The sequence below is a fragment of the Mastigoproctus giganteus genome, chromosome 3, assembly GCF_048544385.1.
Source record: "Mastigoproctus giganteus isolate SK-2022 chromosome 3, ASM4854438v1, whole genome shotgun sequence".
Taxonomy (NCBI): domain Eukaryota; kingdom Metazoa; phylum Arthropoda; class Arachnida; order Uropygi; family Thelyphonidae; genus Mastigoproctus; species Mastigoproctus giganteus.
The window spans coordinates 123026167-123048108 of NC_143577.1; the positions used below are offsets into that span (position 1 = coordinate 123026167).

General features: G+C 39.6%; 1 protein-coding gene across 1 annotated transcript in view; it reads left to right on the forward strand.

Annotated features, from left to right (window-relative positions):
* The window catches only part of LOC150088255 (intermembrane lipid transfer protein VPS13A-like), a 3009916-nt gene that overhangs the window by 1696558 nt on the left and 1291416 nt on the right, over window positions 1–21942 (forward strand). Inside the window, exon 46 of the mRNA XM_090370087.1 lies at window positions 5775–5888. Coding sequence (XP_090226213.1) covers window positions 5775–5888 — 114 coding nt within the window. The remainder of the gene's footprint in view (window positions 1–5774; window positions 5889–21942) is intronic.

Consider the following 21942-nt stretch of genomic DNA (forward strand, 5'->3'; position numbering starts at 1 on the left):
ACTCTGATTTACTGGCCCACTTTATTTCTCTGCACAATTGCTCATTAAACTCATCAGGTTCATTAGGCCTATAACACACACCTACTCTCATTTTTCCCTTCCCAGTTCTTATGTAACACCAAACAGACTCAACATTGTATTGTCCACCAACATCAATTGCATGCACTTCCTTAAATTTTATGTGTTTCTTAACTAACAGCATAACCCCTCCTCCCTTCCTGTCCTGTGTATCCTTTCTGTACACATTGTACTCCCCAAATTCCAATTCTGCACTGCTTATGGCAGTGTGATACCAAGTCTCTGATTCCAACTATATCTGCCTTTGATGTCTTGACTAGCACTTCACGCACATCAAATTTATTAACTATACTTCTAGCATTGTTGTTCATGCAAGTATACGTGTACCTGTTTCTACTCTTAGTTACTCTAACACAGCCCATGTATTTACTTGTTCCACTATGACTCCCAGCAGTTCTGGACATCTCCATTGTCTTGCTTTCTAGGCTGCTGCTCAATTGCATTTCAATAGAAGCAGTGCAAGAATCACTTTCACCTCTGCTAGTTGCTACTGTTAATCTGTTAGTCCATGTGAAATTCTTGAGAGTATAACTCCAGGAGAAGAAGCTATATTTTTAAGAGACTGTAGTAAGTTTCAGATGCTCCAGGTATTTGCTAAAGAAGTGTTTGAACTAAGGAAAAGTATGATTCCAGTGATACAAGGTTGATCAAATCCATCTGGCTGGAGGCACCAAAGTGTTTTGATGCTGCTGTTCTTGTTGTTGTTGTTGTTGTTGTTTTTGTTTGGTTTTTAGGAGCATTAGCAACTAAGGCCATATTGCTCCAGGAATATGCGGTGGTTATTCCCTTAACCTTTCTGCATCCTCCGTATTTGGTGGTGACGGGCTCGAACCCCGGTCTAATCAAGAAGCATGTACTACGCACTGCTGCTCCTTCCCACCTGGCTACGGAGGTGCCTCTGCTGCTCTTACTGGTTGCACAACTGTCTATCCTTTTCTTGATCTCTATCCTTTTCTTGATCTCTCTCTCTCTTCCCCCGCTTTGGTTTTTCCCTTTTCACTTTTTGATATATATATATATATATATATGTATGTTTGCGTATATATGGTAAAAACCAATATATATATATATATATACACACTTAGTATATATATATTTATTTTTATTTTATTATTTTCTATTTATTTACATTTTTTTTTTATTATTATTATTATTATTATATTTTTTGTTATCTTAGTTAATTATTTTTATTCATTTCTTTTTCTTCCTTTCGTGTTTTTTTTTCCCCTCTGGAGTGGGCCCCAGAGAAGGAAAAAAAAAAAATTTTTTTTTTTTTTTTTTTTTTTGTTTCATACTCTGAGACTCTGAGACCATAGGTGTCCCATCTACTGGAACTGGCCCACCTTCCCATGGTGTGGACGAGTACCCAGAATCACCTGTCCAGGTGACTGATGCTTCTGGGTAGCCAAGCAATCAGAACATAACAACAGAACATACACATAATACACACAAACCGACGTCACATACATATCTGGCCCATTTGTAGTGATACTGTTCTTCACAGAGATACGAGGCGGAGTTGAACTGACGTTCTACTAGGAGCCACCCCTTACATAAACACATGTCCACATATCCACATTCCCCCCCCCAAGGTAGCAGTTTTCCAACCCACCTAACTCTGCCTCGATAGCATCAGCAAATATTCTTGCACCCTTTCTGTTTAAGTGTATTCCATCCCTGTAGAAGCAGTCTCTCCTTTTAACAAGCACAGATCAGGCTGAGAAGAATTCTACTCCTTGAGCCTTGCTGTTATGTTGTTACTGTTATTTGGTTTTTAGGAGCATTAGCACCTAAGGCCATATTGCTCCGGGGATATGCGGTGGTCATTACCTGACCTTTCCGCATCCTCCGTATTTGGTGGTCACGGGCTCGAACCCCGGTCTAATCAACAAGCTTGTGCTACGTACTGCTTTTCCTGCCCACCTGACTACGGAGGCGCCCTTGAGCCTTGCACAATTTCTCCAAGGCCGAATTGATTGACAAAGCTCTCATCATATACTCCCTCCTATCGCATCTGGGCAGAATTGCAGACACTTTCAAATTCAACTCTAACTCACAGCTTTTTTTCAACATTGACCTGTACTTGTCAATAACGCTTCTCTAGTTGAGAAGACTACTGTTATTTATTTTCAGGTGGATACCACCACCGAGAAGATCATTTCGAAGCTCGTTGGCTTCATCTTCGGTGGATGGGCAGTTACCCTGGTAACCAACATGCCATCACAGTTGGGAAATTATTTCCAAAATATGAGTGATGCCAAATGGTGAATAATTATATTGTATAATATATATTATTTATTGTACATTATTATTTATTCACCATTGTGATGGTATCCACTGAAAATAAATAACAGTAGACTTCTCTACTAGAGACATGTTATTTATTCGAAGTAGTGCAATACCAGCTATCTTGTTTTGAAGGCACCCACAATATAAGATACAATTAAAACCTTGATGCCTTTACACTGTATACGTAGTTCAAATTTATGTGTTAATTATGGCTTATTTACACTTATATTATATAATTAATTACACTTATTAATCACACTTATAATTATATAATTAATCACACTTATAATTACTCTTATATTATATAATTAATTACCTAAACCCATAAGAAATTATGCCTTATGCATTTTGTCTTCTAATTTGGTTTAAATGTATTAGTAGTAGCAGCAGCAGCAGGTAGTAGTAGCAGCAGCAATAGTAGTATACAGTTGAAATCTTGTACATTCTAGTTTCAAAATCCTGTACATTCTAGGTTCAAAATCCTGTACATTTTCAAACAGGTGCATTTTGGCTGGCTCTTGATTAGTGACTCTGACACACACATTTTGTTATGTTTGTTTGCTAATTGCCACACACTCTTGATACTAGTGCCCACCCACTTAGCCACTACAATCATTCAGCATTCATAATTATTTGGCTCATATTGCTTTCTGATTTTATTGTTACAAGTGTACTGGAATTGATAGGCAGAAAGGTCTATTATCTGCCTCCGTATAACCACTTAGACATAGCCTACCTGTACACTGGCCCATAGCAATGTACAGGTTGGCTACAATTTACTTCAAGGATGTGTTTCTGTGAACTGTGACGTAAATTGAAATGATGCAGATTGGATATGTTTTTGCCTAAGTACATTCATATGTTTTAGAGGGGACACTTTCAATCAGATTTTTGGTCTTCGCAACTTTCTCATTAAAAAAAATCAAACAAATCAGTATTAATGAGATGATTATAATAGACATAATATAATCAGTATTAAACAAATCAATATTAAGCTTGAAAGAAATTATAAATTATGTATGCAGCGCATATTATAACATATTCTAAACATTTCTTATTTACTTACTTAAAATAATTAAATGCACTTGCATAATACTTTAAGAGTTTAATATCTATATAATATCGGTGTTTAGATACACCATAGACACTCTTAAAAAACTACAAAGTAGTTGTTGTGGGCATCATTTGCTCTTTCTCATATTGTGCTCTGCCTTCACGACGAGTTGCCACGATACTGCACTACCTCAAATAAGTAACGCTTCACTAATAGAGAAGACTATTGTTATTTATTCTCAGTGAGTACCACCACCCAGACATGTTTCAAGGCTATTTGTATGTATGTATGTGAATATCTACTCGATTATCCACTTGTCCCTATTAGACTTAGAAAAGCAAAAAGTAGAGGGAAAGTTATAGTAGGAGCGGAAGAGGAAGCGAAACGATGCAGAAGAATGAAAGGGACAGTAACTCCTTCAACTCACACCACTCAAAAACTCATAAATTCCTCGAATAGGCAACGCTTCTCCAGTAGAGAAGACTGTTGTTACCTATTCTCGGAAACTCCGTGATTATCTGGCTCCCCTAGCGACCGTTTCAAGACTTTTGGTCTATCATCAGTGGGTGGGCAGGTACCCTAGTATTGCAGACATGACGACCCAGTTGTGAAGTTAATCGCACAATATGAGAGATGCCAAAAGGTGTATAAGATAATATTTAAAATAATTAAATGCACTTGGCATAATACTTTAAGAGTTTAATATCTATATAATATCGGTGTTTAGATACACCATAGACACTCTTAAAAAACTACAAAGTAGTTGTTGTGGGCATCATTTTCTCTTTCTCATATTGTGCTCTGCCTTCACGACGAGTTGGCGCCTCCGTAGCCAGGTGGGAAGGAGCAGCAGTGCGTAGCACACGCTTCTTGATTAGACCGGGGTTCGAGCCCGTCACCACCAAATACGGAGCATGCGGAGAGGTCAGGGAATGACCACCGCACCGGAGCAATATGGCCTTAGTTGCTAATGCTCCTAAAAACCAAATAACAACAACAACAACTTCACGACGAGTTGCCATGATACTGCACTACCTCAAAGAAGTAATGCTTCACTAATAGGGAAGACTATTGTTACTTGCCCACACTATTGGTACCTGCCCACCCACTGATGATAGGCCAATAGCCTTGAAACATGTCTGGGTGGTGGTACTCACTGAGAATAAGTAACAATAGTCTTCTCTATTAGTGAAGCGTTACTCATTTGAGGTAGTGCAGTATCATGGTGAAGGCAGAGCACAATATGAGAAAGAGCAAATGATGCCCACAACACCTACTTTTGTAGTTTTTTAAGAGTGTCTATGGTGTATCTAAACACCGATATTATATAATTATTTACTTACATATTATTTTAGTTATTATAAACTATTCACATTTTAAGGAGGACAGAAATTTGAAGAGAGAATTTTGCTTCTCCTTTTGATACAGTTCATTACAGTTAAGCAAAAGATATTCAATCTTTGTCAATTTGATGCTACATTTCATGTTTAGGTTATCCTAAATGAACACCCCTTTCTTGAAGAATTCTTCATCTGTTTTACTTGTGATTCTGACTGCATTTCCTCATCTTTCCATCATCTTACCCGTTTTTCTTCCAGCCCCACCTGATCTTTGTTCAGTTCAGCCTCATGAGATTCCACTGTCTGCACCATTTCTTATGTCCACTTTGTTGAATCTAATCTCATTTGCCAATTCCACAATTAGTAACTGAATTTTGTGGAGATTAACAAGTTTCTCGACACTATCACTGCTCTCTGGTCGTATATTATGCTATACATTTCATCATATCCCGAGTGACTTTCTGCCATTATGTCACAATACTGTCAATTGATTTTATAATATTGTATCCCACCAGAACTCCCAAGCTGATAGATGGTCCTTGCTTGTCTGTTTCAATGGTCAGTTTTTCTACTGGATAATAGGTTTTGAAAATCACCCTTGTGCCTTGGTCTATTGGTTACAATTCCGAGTAACTTTTGTCAGCCTGAAAACAATTCACATATTGTTATCAACAAAAAAAGAGGTTATCAAACTACAAGAAGACTCTGTTGAGATATTGTTACTTATAATACTTCTTCATGAAGGAAAATAAAAAGAGAAAATTTAAAAATTTATAATTTAAATTTTTTAAATTAACAATGTAATTTTATAGAAACAGAGTTATACAGAATGACATAATTCGGAAACTGCCTCTATTTGAACTTCTTCTAGAATACCATGTTCCTTTATCATTCATGGTTCTTATATTATTGACCTTCCTTAGTGTTTTCTGACATGATTTTTTAAAAAAATTTATAGTAATTATTTAATTTTAAAATTTTGTGTAATGATGTAATGTCGCTCCAATTTTTAGGAAGTTCATGAGCGGCCAACTGATGAAGATGATTTTGCCTCTTGTGTTCTTAAGAGACTGTGTGTAGTAAATAACTATTTAGGTCCAGAAGGAACTGTTACAATCTTGAAAAAGGTTGGTTATTCAATTTTCCCATGTTTATTCATTTATTCATTATTTATTTTTATTTTTTTTTTTTTCCGTGAAATGAAACTGAATAACATCAGTGCATTAAATAGTACGAAAACATGTCGCTATGCAAATGACTGAGAAAGGCTTACCAGTTGAGTGATCATATTACCAAATTTATTCTTGAGGCTTGTGAAAAAGGAAGCCCTTGTTTGATTTCCGATCCTTGCCACAGAGAATTTTTTATTTGTGGCAAGGATCAAAACCCTTCTTATTCTTCTTACAAGTATCAGTACCCCTTTTTGCTCAGTCATTCTGATAGAAGTATACAATAATTTCTGTTTAACGTGAGAGATGGGTTCCTATGAAGTATTGTGTTAAGAAAATAGCATTATGTTTTGGTATAGAAATACCAAAATTCTATAGAAAATCTAGTAAAAAGATGACATGCAATCAAAATAATAAGATATACTAATTGTAATTACTGTATTACCATACCGACTCTTTTAATTCCATTAAAGCATATCGCATCACTAGCTAACAATTTTTGAGCTTTTCATTTTTTTTTTCTCTGATGCATCTCATGGATTTTGGTGAGTTGAATTCAAATTTGACTACAGATATTGCCTAGCCACTACAGATTTAGAGAGGAATGTGGGTTACTATTATTGAAATTTTTAAATTTTAATAAGTATTTTAATAAAATATGTAAAAATATAGCTTTTTTAAATTTGCTTTTCCCTTTGAAATAATTCAGGGCCTATGTCCTTAAGGCATGACAATAGTCTGCTAGAATACTGAGCTTCTACCTTTCTTGGTGATAGTTTTCCCTGGTAAAAACATCTTGATGAAAGTTTTCACTACATTCTTCAATAAAGTGTCAAAACTTTATCTGCAAAAAAGAGTAAATTGGAATGCAGGAAGTGTATTATTAGAGACATAGCACAACTAAAATTTTGGTTGACTTCTAATAAATTCTCAATCAAGGTGTTATAATTGTCTGCTCGGTTATCGCACAAAAATTGTTTACAAACTATCTTGAAGGACTTCCAAGCTTCTAGTTCTAAAGAGATTCAACATTCTTTCATCCTATTATTAGTAGTAGAAGTGGTAGATAGTAGTATTACTTGTATTAGTTGTAGTACACGCAAATGATGCAAGGACGCAAGCTTATAAGGCATCAACCAAAAAAAAAAAACAAGAACCCAACAACACTACCCACCTCATCTGCTATCCTATCTAATCATATGTCTAATTCCTTCTTAAATTTGTTCAAACTACCCACTTCCACAATATCAGATGGTAGTGTGTTCCAACAATAAATTACTGAAAGCAAATTTTCATTCATATATTCTGCAATCATCTGTTTTCAGTTTGGGTTTACCACTGTGCATGTTTTCTGAGAAAGAATTAGAATATCATCATCATCATCATTAAGTTTACTCAATTCATTTAAAGCCTTAAACATTTCAATCAGGTCTCCTCACAAGTACCTAGTTTTTAAGTGCTGCAGTTTGCAGAACGGAAGTCTTTCATGGTAAAAGTACTACTTTCTGTTCTTGATTAATCTCGCTGCTCTTCTCTACACCAATTGCAAGAGTCTACAAGTACTACAAGTGAAGTACCACACAGTTGGTACGTTTTGCTTGGGTTACTGCTACCATAGGCAGTATTTTGCTTTCGTCAATGTTAAACTTCAGTTTCCACTTTTCAACCTATTTGCCCAACTTATCTAGTTCCAGTTGCAGAAGCAGCATACTGTCTTTACTGTCATTAACAACGCTGCCAGCATTTGTATCATCTGTAAACTTTGACATTAACACATTAATGCTGGGGCGACCCACCCGTGGATCGCTGCTCTAATGTCCACTGAGCAAAGCGATCCACCGGTGGGTCTCTGCAGCTAATTATCATCAGACTTGAAGCCCATGGGTGTCTCATTGTGCTGCAAGTCTCGTATTCAGTTTTGGCATTAAGAGCCCTGGGTATAAGCATTTTATTGGATTCACCAGTCCTCCATATATATTTATCTACCAAGTGTCAGCCGAGGATTAATATTTTTTATTTATTGAGGTTTTTGTGCAGTATATAAAATCACAGTAGTTGGAAAAGAAAAAGGAACCAACAGTTGACAGGTTTTATTTCAAATATAATTATTTTTGTTTAGAGTGAATTATGTTGACTCATTCTAGACACAAAGTGGGTTGATTTTCGCAATTTTGACAAAATTGGGAAGTCAAAAAACTTTTTTTGACTTCCCAATTTTGGGAAGACGGGAAGTCAAAAAAAAACTTTTTTTGACTTCCCGTCTTCTTTCTTTCCTTCTTTTTCAGAAATTTTCTTTAACACTCCCTGCAATGTTTCCTAACTTTCCTTGCTTGACTTTCCATTTTCCAAAAAAGTATGAATTCTACCGGGTGCCTTTTTTTACTTTTGTAGTATTCTAACTATTCAACGAACTGTATATTATTATATTATTTCGCCCTGATTAGGCATTCCACCTCGTAACTGGTATTTCTACTAAGTAAACAGGATTGTTGTGTTATGTCTGGTGTTACTGTTGGTCAAAGAACTCTCTGACTATCCGACAGGTGTTCAGGATTGAAACTTTCTGGATTTCCTTGTAGGTGTTCGCTGGGAGACCTATTGCTGTCATGTAGGGTCTTTGGCACCATACCTGCGATTGACACAATGATCGGGATGGTCATTACTTGTTGCATATGTTACATCTCTTCACTCTGATTAAATGATTAATGTTAACACTGGGAATTCACGGAGCAATATGGCCTTAGTTGCTAATGCTCCTAAAAACCAAATAACAAACAAACAAACTGGGAATCCATAAGTGTTTATGGCTTTAACTGTGTTCCCTCTGTTCAGCTTTGCTTTCAACAGGCTTCTGAATCTGATTGTATTTCACGGGCTCACATCTGGTGAGTATGGGCTTGGCAAACCCAGAGTCCTGAGCTGGACATCATCATTATTCTCTTTCTTGGTGATTCCCTTTTGACTCTCTCTTTCTCAGGGTATCTCGGGAATTTTTTTTTTTTTTTGGCTGGTGTAGCATAAGCCTCAGGCTTCCTTGCACCATATAACTCATAATAATAATATTTTTCGGACAGGCAGGCCTTAATTTCCTTGTGCTGTAACTGCTGAGCCTGCATCATCCCCAAGTATTTGTAAACCTCTCCCTCTGCCATGGCTTCAATTTCTTTTCCTGTCTACAGCTGGAAGTTTCGGTTGAATAATTTTCCCTGGTGCAATCCATTGGTCTTGCCTTTGTCTAGACCAAATTCCATCCTAATATCATTGCTAAATTCAATGGTGATGCAGAGTAGTTGATGGAGTTGCTTCTCAGAGTTACTTCTCCCACATAGAGCTTGATTTAATCCATGTATATCAGGTGGGTGAGAGTATACAGATTCTTCCTTCCTTCTTTGAGGTTATATCGATACTTGCTGCTGTTGAGCATCGTGGATAGTGGGTTAAATGCTAGACAGAAACACAGTGGGCTCAGGGCATCTCCCTGAAAGATTCCTCTCCTGATGGGGATTGGCCTGATTGTGATGTTCTGGACCTTAATGATGGACCTCCATTTCTCTTCCATCGTTTCTCTTAGGAAGTTTGTCACAATCAGATTGACTTTGTAGATTTTCAGCGCCTCTATTAGCCAACTATGAGGCATGGCGTCGAAGGCCTTGCGGTAATCGATGTAGGCTGTGTACATGTTGCGGCATTTCTTGTAGGCTTGCTTCACAACCTTGGCATCTATGTTTAATTGCTCCATGCATCCTTTGCTCAGCCACTTGCATCCTTTCTGCTGTTCGGCCATTATGTTCTGGCTCTCCATGTGGTCTGATATCTTCCTGGTTATGCAGCTGGTCAGGATCTTGTACATTGTTGGGAGGCAGGTGATTGGCCTATATTTCGCCAGATTTCTTGTATCTTCATCTTTAGGCTTCAGATATGTGATTCCTTGATTGAGAATCTTCGGGATTGTCTCTACATGCCTTATCAATCGAGTGAACTGCTCTGCCAGGTGCTTGTGCGTGCAAGTCAGCTACTTGTACCAGTAGTTGTGGATGTTATCTATTCCTGCAGTTCGCTGGTTGTGAGAATTCTTGATCGTCTGTTTTACTTCTTCTTTCTGAATCTCCCACTTTCTCATCTCTTGTACATCCTTGGTTTTCTTGTGTTCTAGTTCTCGGAGACTCCTCTAGAAGGCTTTTTGGTCTTCTCCGAGACTCCTGTAGAAGGCTCTTTGATCCTCATCGAAGATTTAATTATTCCTTTTCCTCTGGGAGCTCTCTTTGTATCGGCATAGTCTCTTGATGAGTGCGAGAAGGTTCTGCTTCAGTGTGTCCAAGTACTCTTCCATTCTCTGATTTTTTGTCTCATGTTTAGTATGGACGCTGTCTCTCTTGAGGATGCTCTTAACTTTTCCAACCAATTTCTTACTCCTATTACCACGTTGGTACTGGGTCATTTGGATTATCTTGACTCTTAATTCTGCTAGCTTCTGCTAAACTCGTCTTTCTCGTTTCTCTTCCATTAATCGTAGTGGCTGGTATGACAGCACAATACACGGCTGTGTGGATGGCCTCCAGTGTTGCACCATTGTTGTCGAGGTAATGTGGTATTATTTGCCGATTGAAGTGGTCTGTGATTCTCCACAAGGTTCTGTTGGGCTCTGCTTCGGTATCACATTGGTCTTTGTGGGATCCATTCCTTTGAAATCTGTTAGGGCCTTCTTCCACTCGTCCTCTATTCTGGATAATATGACCTCATCTCTTTCCACTTCAGCTGCTGCTGTGGCTTGCATTTCTTCTTCCTCTTCCTCTTCCTCCTCTGGTTCCGTATTGACCATATTCTTTATCCTTTGTAGTTGATCACTCACGTCCTGCTTGAGTTTTTCCAAGATTGCAGGAGCTATCAGGTTCTTGTGATGATGGTCCTTCTCTTGTCTGCTATTCACTGTTTAGTTACCTGAATATCTGAGAATCGTTCCACTCACCTGGTATGTAGTCTCTCCCTGTATATTTCCATATCGGTCTCCAGCTTTGTTATTTCTTAGTATGCTTGCATGATATACGTATTTATTTGGATACTCCACTTCATGTGTTGGCATTTTCTTCCTTCCTGGGTGGTCACTAGCGAAGTTACACAGGAAGCTCTTCCAGTTGGTGGGCTGTATAGTCTTGTGGTAGCCATACGGGGGACTGCGCCACTTGCTCCACTGTCATCCTCGGGAGACTGTCTCTGATTTTTTTGAACCGACCCCTCAGCCTAAGGCCTGAATGCAAGTGACTTTATCTTGAGCCACACTCGATGCAGTATGATTAATATTTTTCTGCGACATCATCCATCTATGGAGGTGGATCTGTTTGCTTCAGCTTATGTCCAGTGTTAGTTCTTGGGATTGACGTCAGATGGCACCACAATCTGCCTTAGCTGCCATCCGACCTTGGGGTTGGTAGGCCCATTGGAGCAACTTTCACGATGTTTATTTATTTTTTATTTTTTTATTGCTCTGAATTTATTTATTATTAATATTCTAATTCTAATTTATTACTATTATTTGTACCAGTCTCCCAGCGTAATGGAGCCGCATTTGCTTCTGCCAACGGCAGGATTCCATCCCGGGTTCAACAGGCTGGTAGACCAGTGTCGTAACCACTGGGCCATCATACCCATGTTTTATTATTATTAATATTATAATTATTATTGCTCTTATATTATTTCTCCCTGATTGGAGTTCCACCTCATGATGGGTATTGCTATCAAGTACACAGGATGGTTGTTGTCATGTCTGGTGTTACTGTTCATCGAGGAACTCTCTGACTATCCTACAGGTGTTCAGGATTGCGACTTTCTAGAGTTCCTTGTAGGTGTTCGCTGGGAGACCTATTGCTGCTAGGCTGTTATGTAGGGTCTTTGGCACAATACCTGTGGTTGACACAATGATTAGTATGGTCGTTACTTGTTATATTATGTTATACTATGCCACATCTCTTTGATCTCCTGTCTTAGGTTCATATATTTAATGATTTTTTCCTCATCTTTTTTTCTGCTGGTTGCCTGTGTTGGGTACCCCTATATCGATCAGATAGGTAGCCTTTTCCTTCTTGTCCACAAGAATTATGTCCAATGTGTTGTGTGGGATTATCCTATCCGTTATTATGGTACGGTCCATTACAGCTTGTAGGTTGGGGTCTCTAGTACTGCCTGGGTTTTGTACTTGTAGTACGGTACACTTTCTTCGATCAACTGGTATTTCCTTGCTAGCTTCTGATGTATTATTATGGCTACCTGGTCGTGTCTATAAGAGTACTCAGTCTGGGTGATCACCTTGCTTCCAGCGGTGATGTGTTGGCTCATTTCTGAGGCCAGCTGGCATTGTCGAATTTCATCGAACACTCCGGGCTCCTTGTCGATGTATTTTCTATATTTCCTGGTGTTGATTACATGGTCTTGGAATGGAGCACGAATCCTTCAGTCTCGGGGAAGAGCATCTTGCTTGTGAGCCATGCATTGGAAGAAATTTTATCTATGTTATCTTCATGGAGATCATTGTAGTGACTGCCATGGAGTGTCTTCTCCACCCATCTTTCTAGATTTGTTTGTGCTTCCTGGTTGGGGGGGATTCCTCGCTTAGTTTGAGTGGGGTATACCGCTTATCTATCTTTCTTATTACCTCCTGGAGTGCTGCTGTGTGTTTCTGAAAGTAATCCTTCAGGTTAACTATCACTGTCTTCTGTTGCTCAATGAGGTTTATCAGCCCCCTTCCTCCTCTTCTCCGGAAATTGTCAGTCTCTCCATGGAAGATTTTGGGTGGTGTTGGCGGCTCTTGGTCATCATTGTCATTGTCTTTCTTATGATATCCTCCAGCTCGGTCTTAGTTCAATCTATGACCCCGGAGGAGTATGTTAGCACTGGGACTGCATAAGTCTTTATTGCTTTAACTGTGTTCCCTCCATTCAGCTTTGCTTTCAGTAGGCTTCTGAGTCTTTGATGGTATTTTTCAGTCAGGCAAGCCTTAAATTCCTTGTGCTCTAACTGCTGAGCCTTCATCATCCCCAAGTATTTGTAGGCCTCTCCCTCCACCATGGCTTCGATCTCTCTAACAGTCTGCAGATGGTAGTTTCGGTTGACTAATTTTCCCTGGTACAATCCGTGGATCTTGCATTTGTCTAGACCAAATTCCATTCTAATATCATTGCTGAATTCTTCAGTGATCTGGAGTAGTTGCTGGAGGTGCTTCTTGATTCCCACATAGAGTTTGATGTCATCCATGTACATCAAGTTGGTGAGGATGTACAGGTTCTTCCTTCTTTCTTTGAGGTTATATCCATACTTGCTACTGTTGAGCATGGTGGATAGTGGGTTAAGTGTTAGACAGAACCACAATTGGTTCAGGGCACCTCCCTGAAAGATTGCTCTCCTGATGGGGATTGGCCTGGTTGTGATGTTTTCGACCTTAATGGTTGTACTCCATTCTGCCATTGTTTCTTCTAGGAAGTTTGTCACTATCTGATTGACTTTGTAGATGTTCAGTGCCTCTATTAGCCAGCTATGAGGCATGGAGTCGAAGGCCTTGTGGTAATCGATGTAGGCTGTGTACATGTTGCAGCATTTCTTGTAGGCTTGCTTCACAACCTTGGCATCTATGTTTAATTGCTCCATGCATCCTTTGCTCAGCCACTTGCATCCTTTCTGCTGTTCAGCCATTATGTTCTGGCTCTCCAAGTGGTCCGATATCTTCCCGGTTATGCAGCTGGTCAGGATCTTGCACAGTGTTGGGAGGCAGGTGATTGGCCTATATTTCACCGGGTTTCTTGTATCATCATCTTTAGTCTTCAGATTTGTGATTCCTTGAGTGAGATACTTCAGGATTGTCTCTGGGTGCCGTATCATTCGGGTGAACTGCTCTGCCAAGTGCTTGTGTGTGTGCAAGTGAGCTTCTTGTACCCGTAGTTGTAGATGTTATCTATTTCTAGGGTTCACCAGTTTTGAGAGTTTGTGATCATATGTTTTACATCTTTTTCCCCAATCTCCCAACCTCTCACTTCTTGTACCTCCTTGGTTTTCTTGCATTCTAATTCTATCCATCGGGCTTGGATGTTATGTCATACTTCCCTGCTCCATATGTTTCCCCAGAACTCCTCAATCATCTTCTGGTCAGGTGGTCCATTCCCTTATTTCCTGTCTTCTCAGAGACTCCTGTAGAAGTCTCTTTGGTCCTCATCGATGATTTGGTTGTTTATTTCCCTCTGGGAGCTCTCTTTGTATCAGCGTAGTCTCTTGCTGAGTGCAAGGATGTTCTGCTTCAATGTGTCCAAGTACTTTCCTATTCTCTTATTTTTTTGTCACATATTTGCTGTGGACACTGACTCTCTTGTTGCCTGACTCTCTTGCTCTTATTGCCCCAATAGAACTGAGTCATTTGGCCTATCATGACTCTTAATTCTTCTATCTTCTGCTGAAGTCTTTTTTCCCTATCTGGCAGTTCATTCTGTTTTGGTTCTTCTCCTGCTGGTCTTTCGTTTCTCTTCCATTAATCCTTGTGGCTGCTACCACAGTACAATACATGGCTGTGTGGATGGCATCCAGTGTTGCACCATTCTTGTTGAGGTAATGTGGTATTATTTGCCAATTCAAGTGGTCCGTGATTCTCCACAAGGTTGTATTGGGCCTCTGCTTCGGTATCACTTGTGTCTTTATGGGATCCATTCCTTCAAGTTCTGTTAGGGCCTTCTTCCACTCATCCTCTATTCTGGATATAACGACCTCATCTCTTTCCACTTCAGCTTCTGTGGGTTGTATTTCTTCTTGCTCTTCCTCCTCTGGTTTGATGGTAGTATGTTCTTCCTCCTCCGGTTCCGTATTCTTTATCCTTTGTAGTTGACCGCTCAAGTCCTGCTTGATTTTTTTCAAAGATTACAGGAGCTATCAGGTCTTTGTAAGGATGGTCCTTCCCTGGTCTGCTTATTGCCGTTCGATGACCTGAATACCCACAGATCATTCCGGCCATTTGGTATGTAGTCTTGCCTTGTAAGTTGTCATATCGGTCTCGAGCTTCGTTATTTTGTAGTATGTTTGCATAATGTATATATTCATTTCAATGCTCCACTTCATGCGTTGGTGTTTTCTCACTTCCTGGGTGGTCAGTTGCGGAGGAAGCACTTCCAGTTGATGGGGCTGGATGGTCTTGGCCTTATCTTTTGGTAGCTATACAGGGGACAGCACCACTTGCTCCACTGTCTTCTCTGAAGACCATCTCTAATTTTTTGAACCGACCCCTCTACCTAAGGCTTGAATGCGAGTGACTTTATCCTACACCAAACTGAATGCAGTATGATTTATATTTCTCTGCAACATCATCCATCTGTGGAGGTTGACCTGTTTAGCTTCGGCTTATGTCCATTGGTAGTTCTTGGGAGTGATGCCAGAAGGTGCCGCAATCTGCCTTAGCCGCCACTCCGACCTTGGATTAGGTAGAGGTCCCTTGGAGCATCTTTCACGTTGTTTATTTATTTATTAATTTTTATTACTATTAATTTATTTAATATTATTATTCTAATTTATTACTATTATTATATCAGTCTCCCATTGTGATGGAGCTGCGTTCGCTTCCGCCATGGTGGTTCTCGAGCCTGGGCTCATCAGGCTGGTAATCCAGTGTCGTAACCACATGGCCATCACACCGCCACTTATTATTATTATTAGCCATATGGTACAAGGAAGCCTGAGGCTTATGCTGTATCAGCCAAAAAAAAAATTTCCCGAGTTACCCTGAGTGAGAGAGAGAGAGAGAGAGAGAAGCAGAAAGGAATCCCCCAAGAAAGAGAAGAATTATGATATCGAGCTCAGGACCCTGGGTTTACCAAGCCCATACTCACCAGATGTGACCTGCTGGGGTTATTTATTATACTTTCTCGGAATTGACGGATGGATAGACGATTATTAATCTCAAATTTATTCTGTATCACCTATGCATAGACTAGCATGGTATCAAAGATGATCTCCGTTGTAGCTTTCTTATACCATTTTACATTTTTACGCAGGCTTCTATAATATGATGCCATTTGGCCAGATATATCCACTCCCTTCTTTGCATGATTGTTGCTGATAATAACATCAGGTTTCTTGATTTTTTCTCCCTTTCTATTATTGTTTCCTGTCTCGATAATTTTACACTGATGAGTTTTGCGTGTTGTTGCATCATTACTGGTCTTTTATCAATGCATTTCATGATTTTCGCACCTTTGTTATTCTCAAGAGCAATTATATCTCCCCGTTTAATTTTTTTTCCCTGTAATATTCCTTGGTATTCATGTTCGATTGCTTCTTAGAGACCCACAGAGAAAGATTTTCTTTTCTAATAACTGTTGCACTACAGGGAAACTGGTGTAAAAATTATCCGAATAAAGAACATATCCTTCAATGAGCAGATTAGCCATCAGTTTCATTGAGACAGCTTGGGAATTTCCTTTACCTTCCACTGAATCACCCTTTCCAGTATGAATAGAGATTTCATGAGTATATCCCTTCGGCAAACATAATTTTTAAAATTTGATCCCATATTTATGAGATTTGTTAGGGATATACTGGCAGAAGTGTAGCCTTCCACGCCAAGGGATCAAACTTTTATCAGTGACCAAGTTTTTTCCTGCCTTTAATATGCTTTGAAAATTCTTATTGGCTTTCTCTAATAAAATTTTGATTTTGGCAGTTTCATTGTCAGAGAAATGACAATATTTCCGCAGATCTAGGAAGCGATCTCTACTCATAGATTTCCTAATGAGATTATTCGAGTATAAATCTTTTTTTGACCAGTGTAATCTTATATCTGGGACATGAACAATTCCCCTTATCAATAATATTCCAAGAAATTTTTCCATTTTTGGTTCAGGGGTTGGTCTCCAATGAGCTTTCTTCTTTTTGAGTCTTCATATATTACTAGCTGCTGATGACAAACAATACTGTGCATATCTGTTGGTTTCAGTCACCATCATCAGAAGAATATCATCGGTTAGAAACAGTTTGTATATGTGGTAAGGTTGGTTCAAATCAATATCAACAAGGATTTCAGCATCTTTATTATATTCATTAATTGAAATTTTAGTTTTTCCTACCTCTTGCCAAATAACATTTTCAGACTTAGATGCATTGGAGATTACTTGAGAATTTGGGTCATTATTTTCATCACTGATTTCATGATATTTATCACTTTCATCATGTTCTTCTGAGGTTTGGATCTTATCATCACTATCACTCTATTTGGAATGTATGTCTAAATCATCTAATTCTGACCCATCATCAGATTCATCACCAAAGAAATATTGTGGCTTCTCTTTTGTTGGCAAGTCCAACTCTATTCTCGATGTCCCTGGACAATTTTAATCATGTTTTTGGGCACCTTTTTCTTTCAAAAGAGGTACATCTGAATCATCACTATCACTTCTAACTATCACTTAACACTTCTAACTATCATCAAACATTCTTTTTCTTTAGCTCGTTTTCCGTAAAAAGTGGAGGGAGTCATTACAAAACATTTTAGAAATAGGTATCTATAGATACGATAAGCGAAAATTCAAAATATCTAAAGAATTTACCTAAATCCCTAGATTATAGTGATAAACGAGATGTTCTCCACACACATGGACGTATTTGAAATGAAGTCAATATGGAGGCAGTAACTATTGTCAGTCTCACTGAGTATGAACAAATTGGAAACAATGCTTGTGGCAGTACCAGGAAGTAGTTCAAGTGGGCACATTGGCGACTCATTGACAATACTTAGTGCCACAGGGTGGGGCAAACCACCAGTGGGTTGTTATCAGATTTTCACGAAAAACAAATGACAACCTGTTCTTGCACATACTGTGTTACTTATCACTTAAATGAACTGAATTATGAAAAAAGCACAGTCATCATTTGGAAAATAAAAGTTGTGAGTCTATCTGTCTGTTAGGCTTCATATTAAATAAACGCCCCAGTGAGAACATGTTAAGATTGATATACCCTCATCATTGTCATGATGAGTACGCAAAACAACAATTGGCCCAGCACTGAACCCTGGGGAACTCCACTAATAACATTAGTCCACGAAGAGCAGTGTCGGTGAAATCCTGAAATCCAAGTATATGATATCAAAATTATTTTTTGTATCCAGTTCCTTTGTTATCACATCATAGTATCCAATCAGATTGGTTAGACAAGACCTCCCTTTAACAAACCCATGCTGAGTCTTATCTACTACTGCAGTCTTGTCTAGTTGATCCTGCAAAGCTACTTTAACCGCTGACTCCATTATTTTCCCGAGAACACAAGTTAAACTCTCATAATTGTGTCACCTTTTGAACCCCCTTTGTGAATTGGGGATACATTTGCACACCTCTAGTCCACTGGAACCTCCACTGAGTCTAAGGAAGCTCTCATAATTATGGCTAAGGGTTTCTTACTTCCTTTGCTGCCTCCTTTAATATAACTGGATAGATCCCATCCATCCCAGTTGCCTTCCTTATATTTAACTTCAACAATTTCTCCTCCACTTTGCTCTCAGCTATTACAAAATCACTTAGCTTCCTGTTAGAGTTAGATAAACATCTGGCACTCCCCTCATTGAATAACTCTATCCTGAAAAAGGCCTCTGAGGTTGGGAAAATTCATATTTTAGTATTAAATCAGCTCACACCAACCATAAGAATAAGTATTTACTGTAACTAAAATATTTATTTACATATTAAAATAAAATAAATATTTACAAAAACTGCTATTATATTAAATATACATGTAAAAACATTAAAACTATAATAAAATCCTTGAGATAAAATACACTAAAATAAACCGGGATAAAAACGATAAAAATCTCTGGAGCTTTCGGAAGCTTGCGCTCCCTTCCTCAGCAGTAACAAAACTTCCTGCAGCACATCCATATATATAACAGGCTCACGGTACCTATACACGTGGTGCAGTCGGCGTATGGTCTGAACTGGAAGCGGAAATAGCTCGGGAACGTGTTAAGCAAAACCGTTCATCCATACTTAGGATAATAGTTTCAAACAGAGGATGCATACGCATACCTCTGTCCCTATTCATAATATTGTGGTCGGATGAACAGATTCGTAGGCTCTCGAGCCATTTACGGTTCCAGAACCCATGCGCTCGATCCATGATAACCGCATCCTCTGGGGAAATTTGATGCTGCTTCTCCCAAAAATGTTCGGCCACAGCAGACTTATTGTAATCAGCGGTTTTTATAGCATTTGCATGCTCCCCAGACGATCCTTGAGCCGTCGTTTTGTCTCGCCCACGTAACACTCCCCACAATCCGGGCATTTTATCCTGTATACTACTCCACTACTCAGGTCCTTTGCTATTGGGTCTTTTACCTGAGACAACACTGTGTGCAACCTCCGCCCGGGAAGCTGCACGCAGCGTGTTTTATAGCCCCGCAAAATTCTAGCGAGATGCTCAGTAACGCCCGGATAGTAAGGAATGTATGCGGTAGCGACAGGAACAAACGGTTCCTGACGGTTAGACTCTATTCCTCTACTAAATCTGTCTATGATCCTCTGGGGGTATCCGCATTTTCTAAGGTCTGCTGTGACCCGTCTAATTTTACATTCTTTGTCCTCAGAGGTGGTGCAGTGTGACCCTGCTCTATCTAGTAGAGCTTTCACTACACTATTCTTATGCTGCCCAGCTTGTGCTGAACTATAATGGGTGTACTGGCCTCTGCACATAGGTTTTTTAAACACAGAAGTTTTTAGCCTAGGGCCTACCCTAGAGACCAGTACATCCAAGAAAGGAAGGGTACCTCCTGTTTCCACCTCTGAGGTAAATTGTATAAATTGGGAGAAGCTATTAAGCCAATGGAGTGCATCATCCTCTCTCCCCTTCTGGACCACGGTAAAGGTATCATCAACATACCTTTTCCATTTCTTTATGGGAAACTGACATTCACTAAAAACCCTGTCCTCTAACTCCTCCATGGCCAGATTGGCCACGATGGCGCTAATAGGAGATCCCATGGCTGTACCGTGAACCTGTTTGTACATAACACCTTGGTACACCATAGTGGTGCTGGCCAGACAAAGCTCCACACCCGAACAAATATCCTCTACGTTTAAAAGCGATCTACTACCCAAAGAGACATCATTACTCAAAGATCTTCTAACACAGTATATTCCATGTTTAATTGGAATGCATGTGAATAGTGACACCACATCAAAAGAAATCATGCTGTCATTTTCATTTACAGTCAAATCTTCAAAATTCACAAATTCTTTACTGTCTTTTATGACATAGTTGGACTGGCCCACTATAGGCGAAATCAATTTAGCCAAATACCCTGACAAAGCATATGTGGGGCTTCCTATAAATGATACAATAGGTCTGAGTGGGACTTCTGTCTTATGAGTTTTTGGAAGTTACTAAAGTTACTCAGAGAAACCCGTTGGTTGGCCTAGAGCGGCGCGTTAATAAACTGGTACAGGATTGGTTAAAGGCAGAGAAGATTTCCAGGGAGACCTTTTGGTTCTTACATGCTACTGGATGTCAACTCCCGAGGTTTTATGGACTTCCAAAAACTCATAAGACAGAAGTCCCACTCAGACCTATTGTATCATTTATAGGAAGCCCCACATATGCTTTGTCAGGGTATTTGGCTAAATTGATTTCGCCTATAGTGGGCCAGTCCAACTATGTCATAAAAGACAGTAAAGAATTTGTGAATTTTGTGAAAGATTTGACTGTAAATGAAAATGACAGCATGATTTCTTTTGATGTGGTGTCACTATTCACATGCATTCCAATTAAACATGGAATATACTGTGTTAGAAGATCTTTGAGTAATGATGTCTCTTTGGGTAGTAGATCGCTTTTAAACGTAGAGGATATTTGTTCGGGTGTGGAGCTTTGTCTGGCCAGCACCACTATGGTGTACCGAGGTGTTATGTACAAACAGGTTCACGGTACAGCCATGGGATCTCCTATTAGCGCCATCGTGGCCAATCTGGCCATGGAGGAGTTAGAGGACAGGGTTTTTAGTGAATGTCAGTTTCCCATAAAGAAATGGAAAAGGTATGTTGATGATACCTTTACCGTGGTCCAGAAGGGGAGAGAGGATGATGCACTCCATTGGCTTAATAGCTTCTCCCAATTTATACAATTTACCTCAGAGGTGGAAACAGGAGGTACCCTTCCTTTCTTGGATGTACTGGTCTCTAGGGTAGGCCCTAGGCTAAAAACTTCTGTGTTTAAAAAACCTATGTGCAGAGGCCAGTACACCCATTATAGTTCAGCACAAGCTGGGCAGCATAAGAATAGTGTAGTGAAAGCTCTACTAGATAGAGCAGGGTCACACTGCACCACCTCTGAGGACAAAGAATGTAAAATTAGACGGGTCACAGCAGACCTTAGAAAATGCGGATACCCCCAGAGGATCATAGACAGATTTAGTAGAGGAATAGAGTCTAACCGTCAGGAACCGTTTGTTCCTGTCGCTACCGCATACATTCCTTACTATCCGGGCGTTACTGAGCATCTCGCTAGAATTTTGCGGGGCTATAAAACACGCTGCGTGCAGCTTCCCGGGCGGAGGTTGCACACAGTGTTGTCTCAGGTAAAAGACCCAATAGCAAAGGACCTGAGTAGTGGAGTAGTATACAGGATAAAATGCCCGGATTGTGGGGAGTGTTACGTGGGCGAGACAAAACGACGGCTCAAGGATCGTCTGGGGAGCATGCAAATGCTATAAAAACCGCTGATTACAATAAGTCTGCTGTGGCCGAACATTTTTGGGAGAAGCAGCATCAAATTTCCCCAGAGGATGCGGTTATCATGGATCGAGCGCATGGGTTCTGGAACCGTAAATGGCTCGAGAGCCTACGAATCTGTTCATCCGACCACAATATTATGAATAGGGACAGAGGTATGCGTATGCATCCTCTGTTTGAAACTATTATCCTAAGTATGGATGAACGGTTTTGCTTAACACGTTCCCGAGCTATTTCCGCTTCCAGTTCAGACCATACGCCGACTGCACCACGTGTAT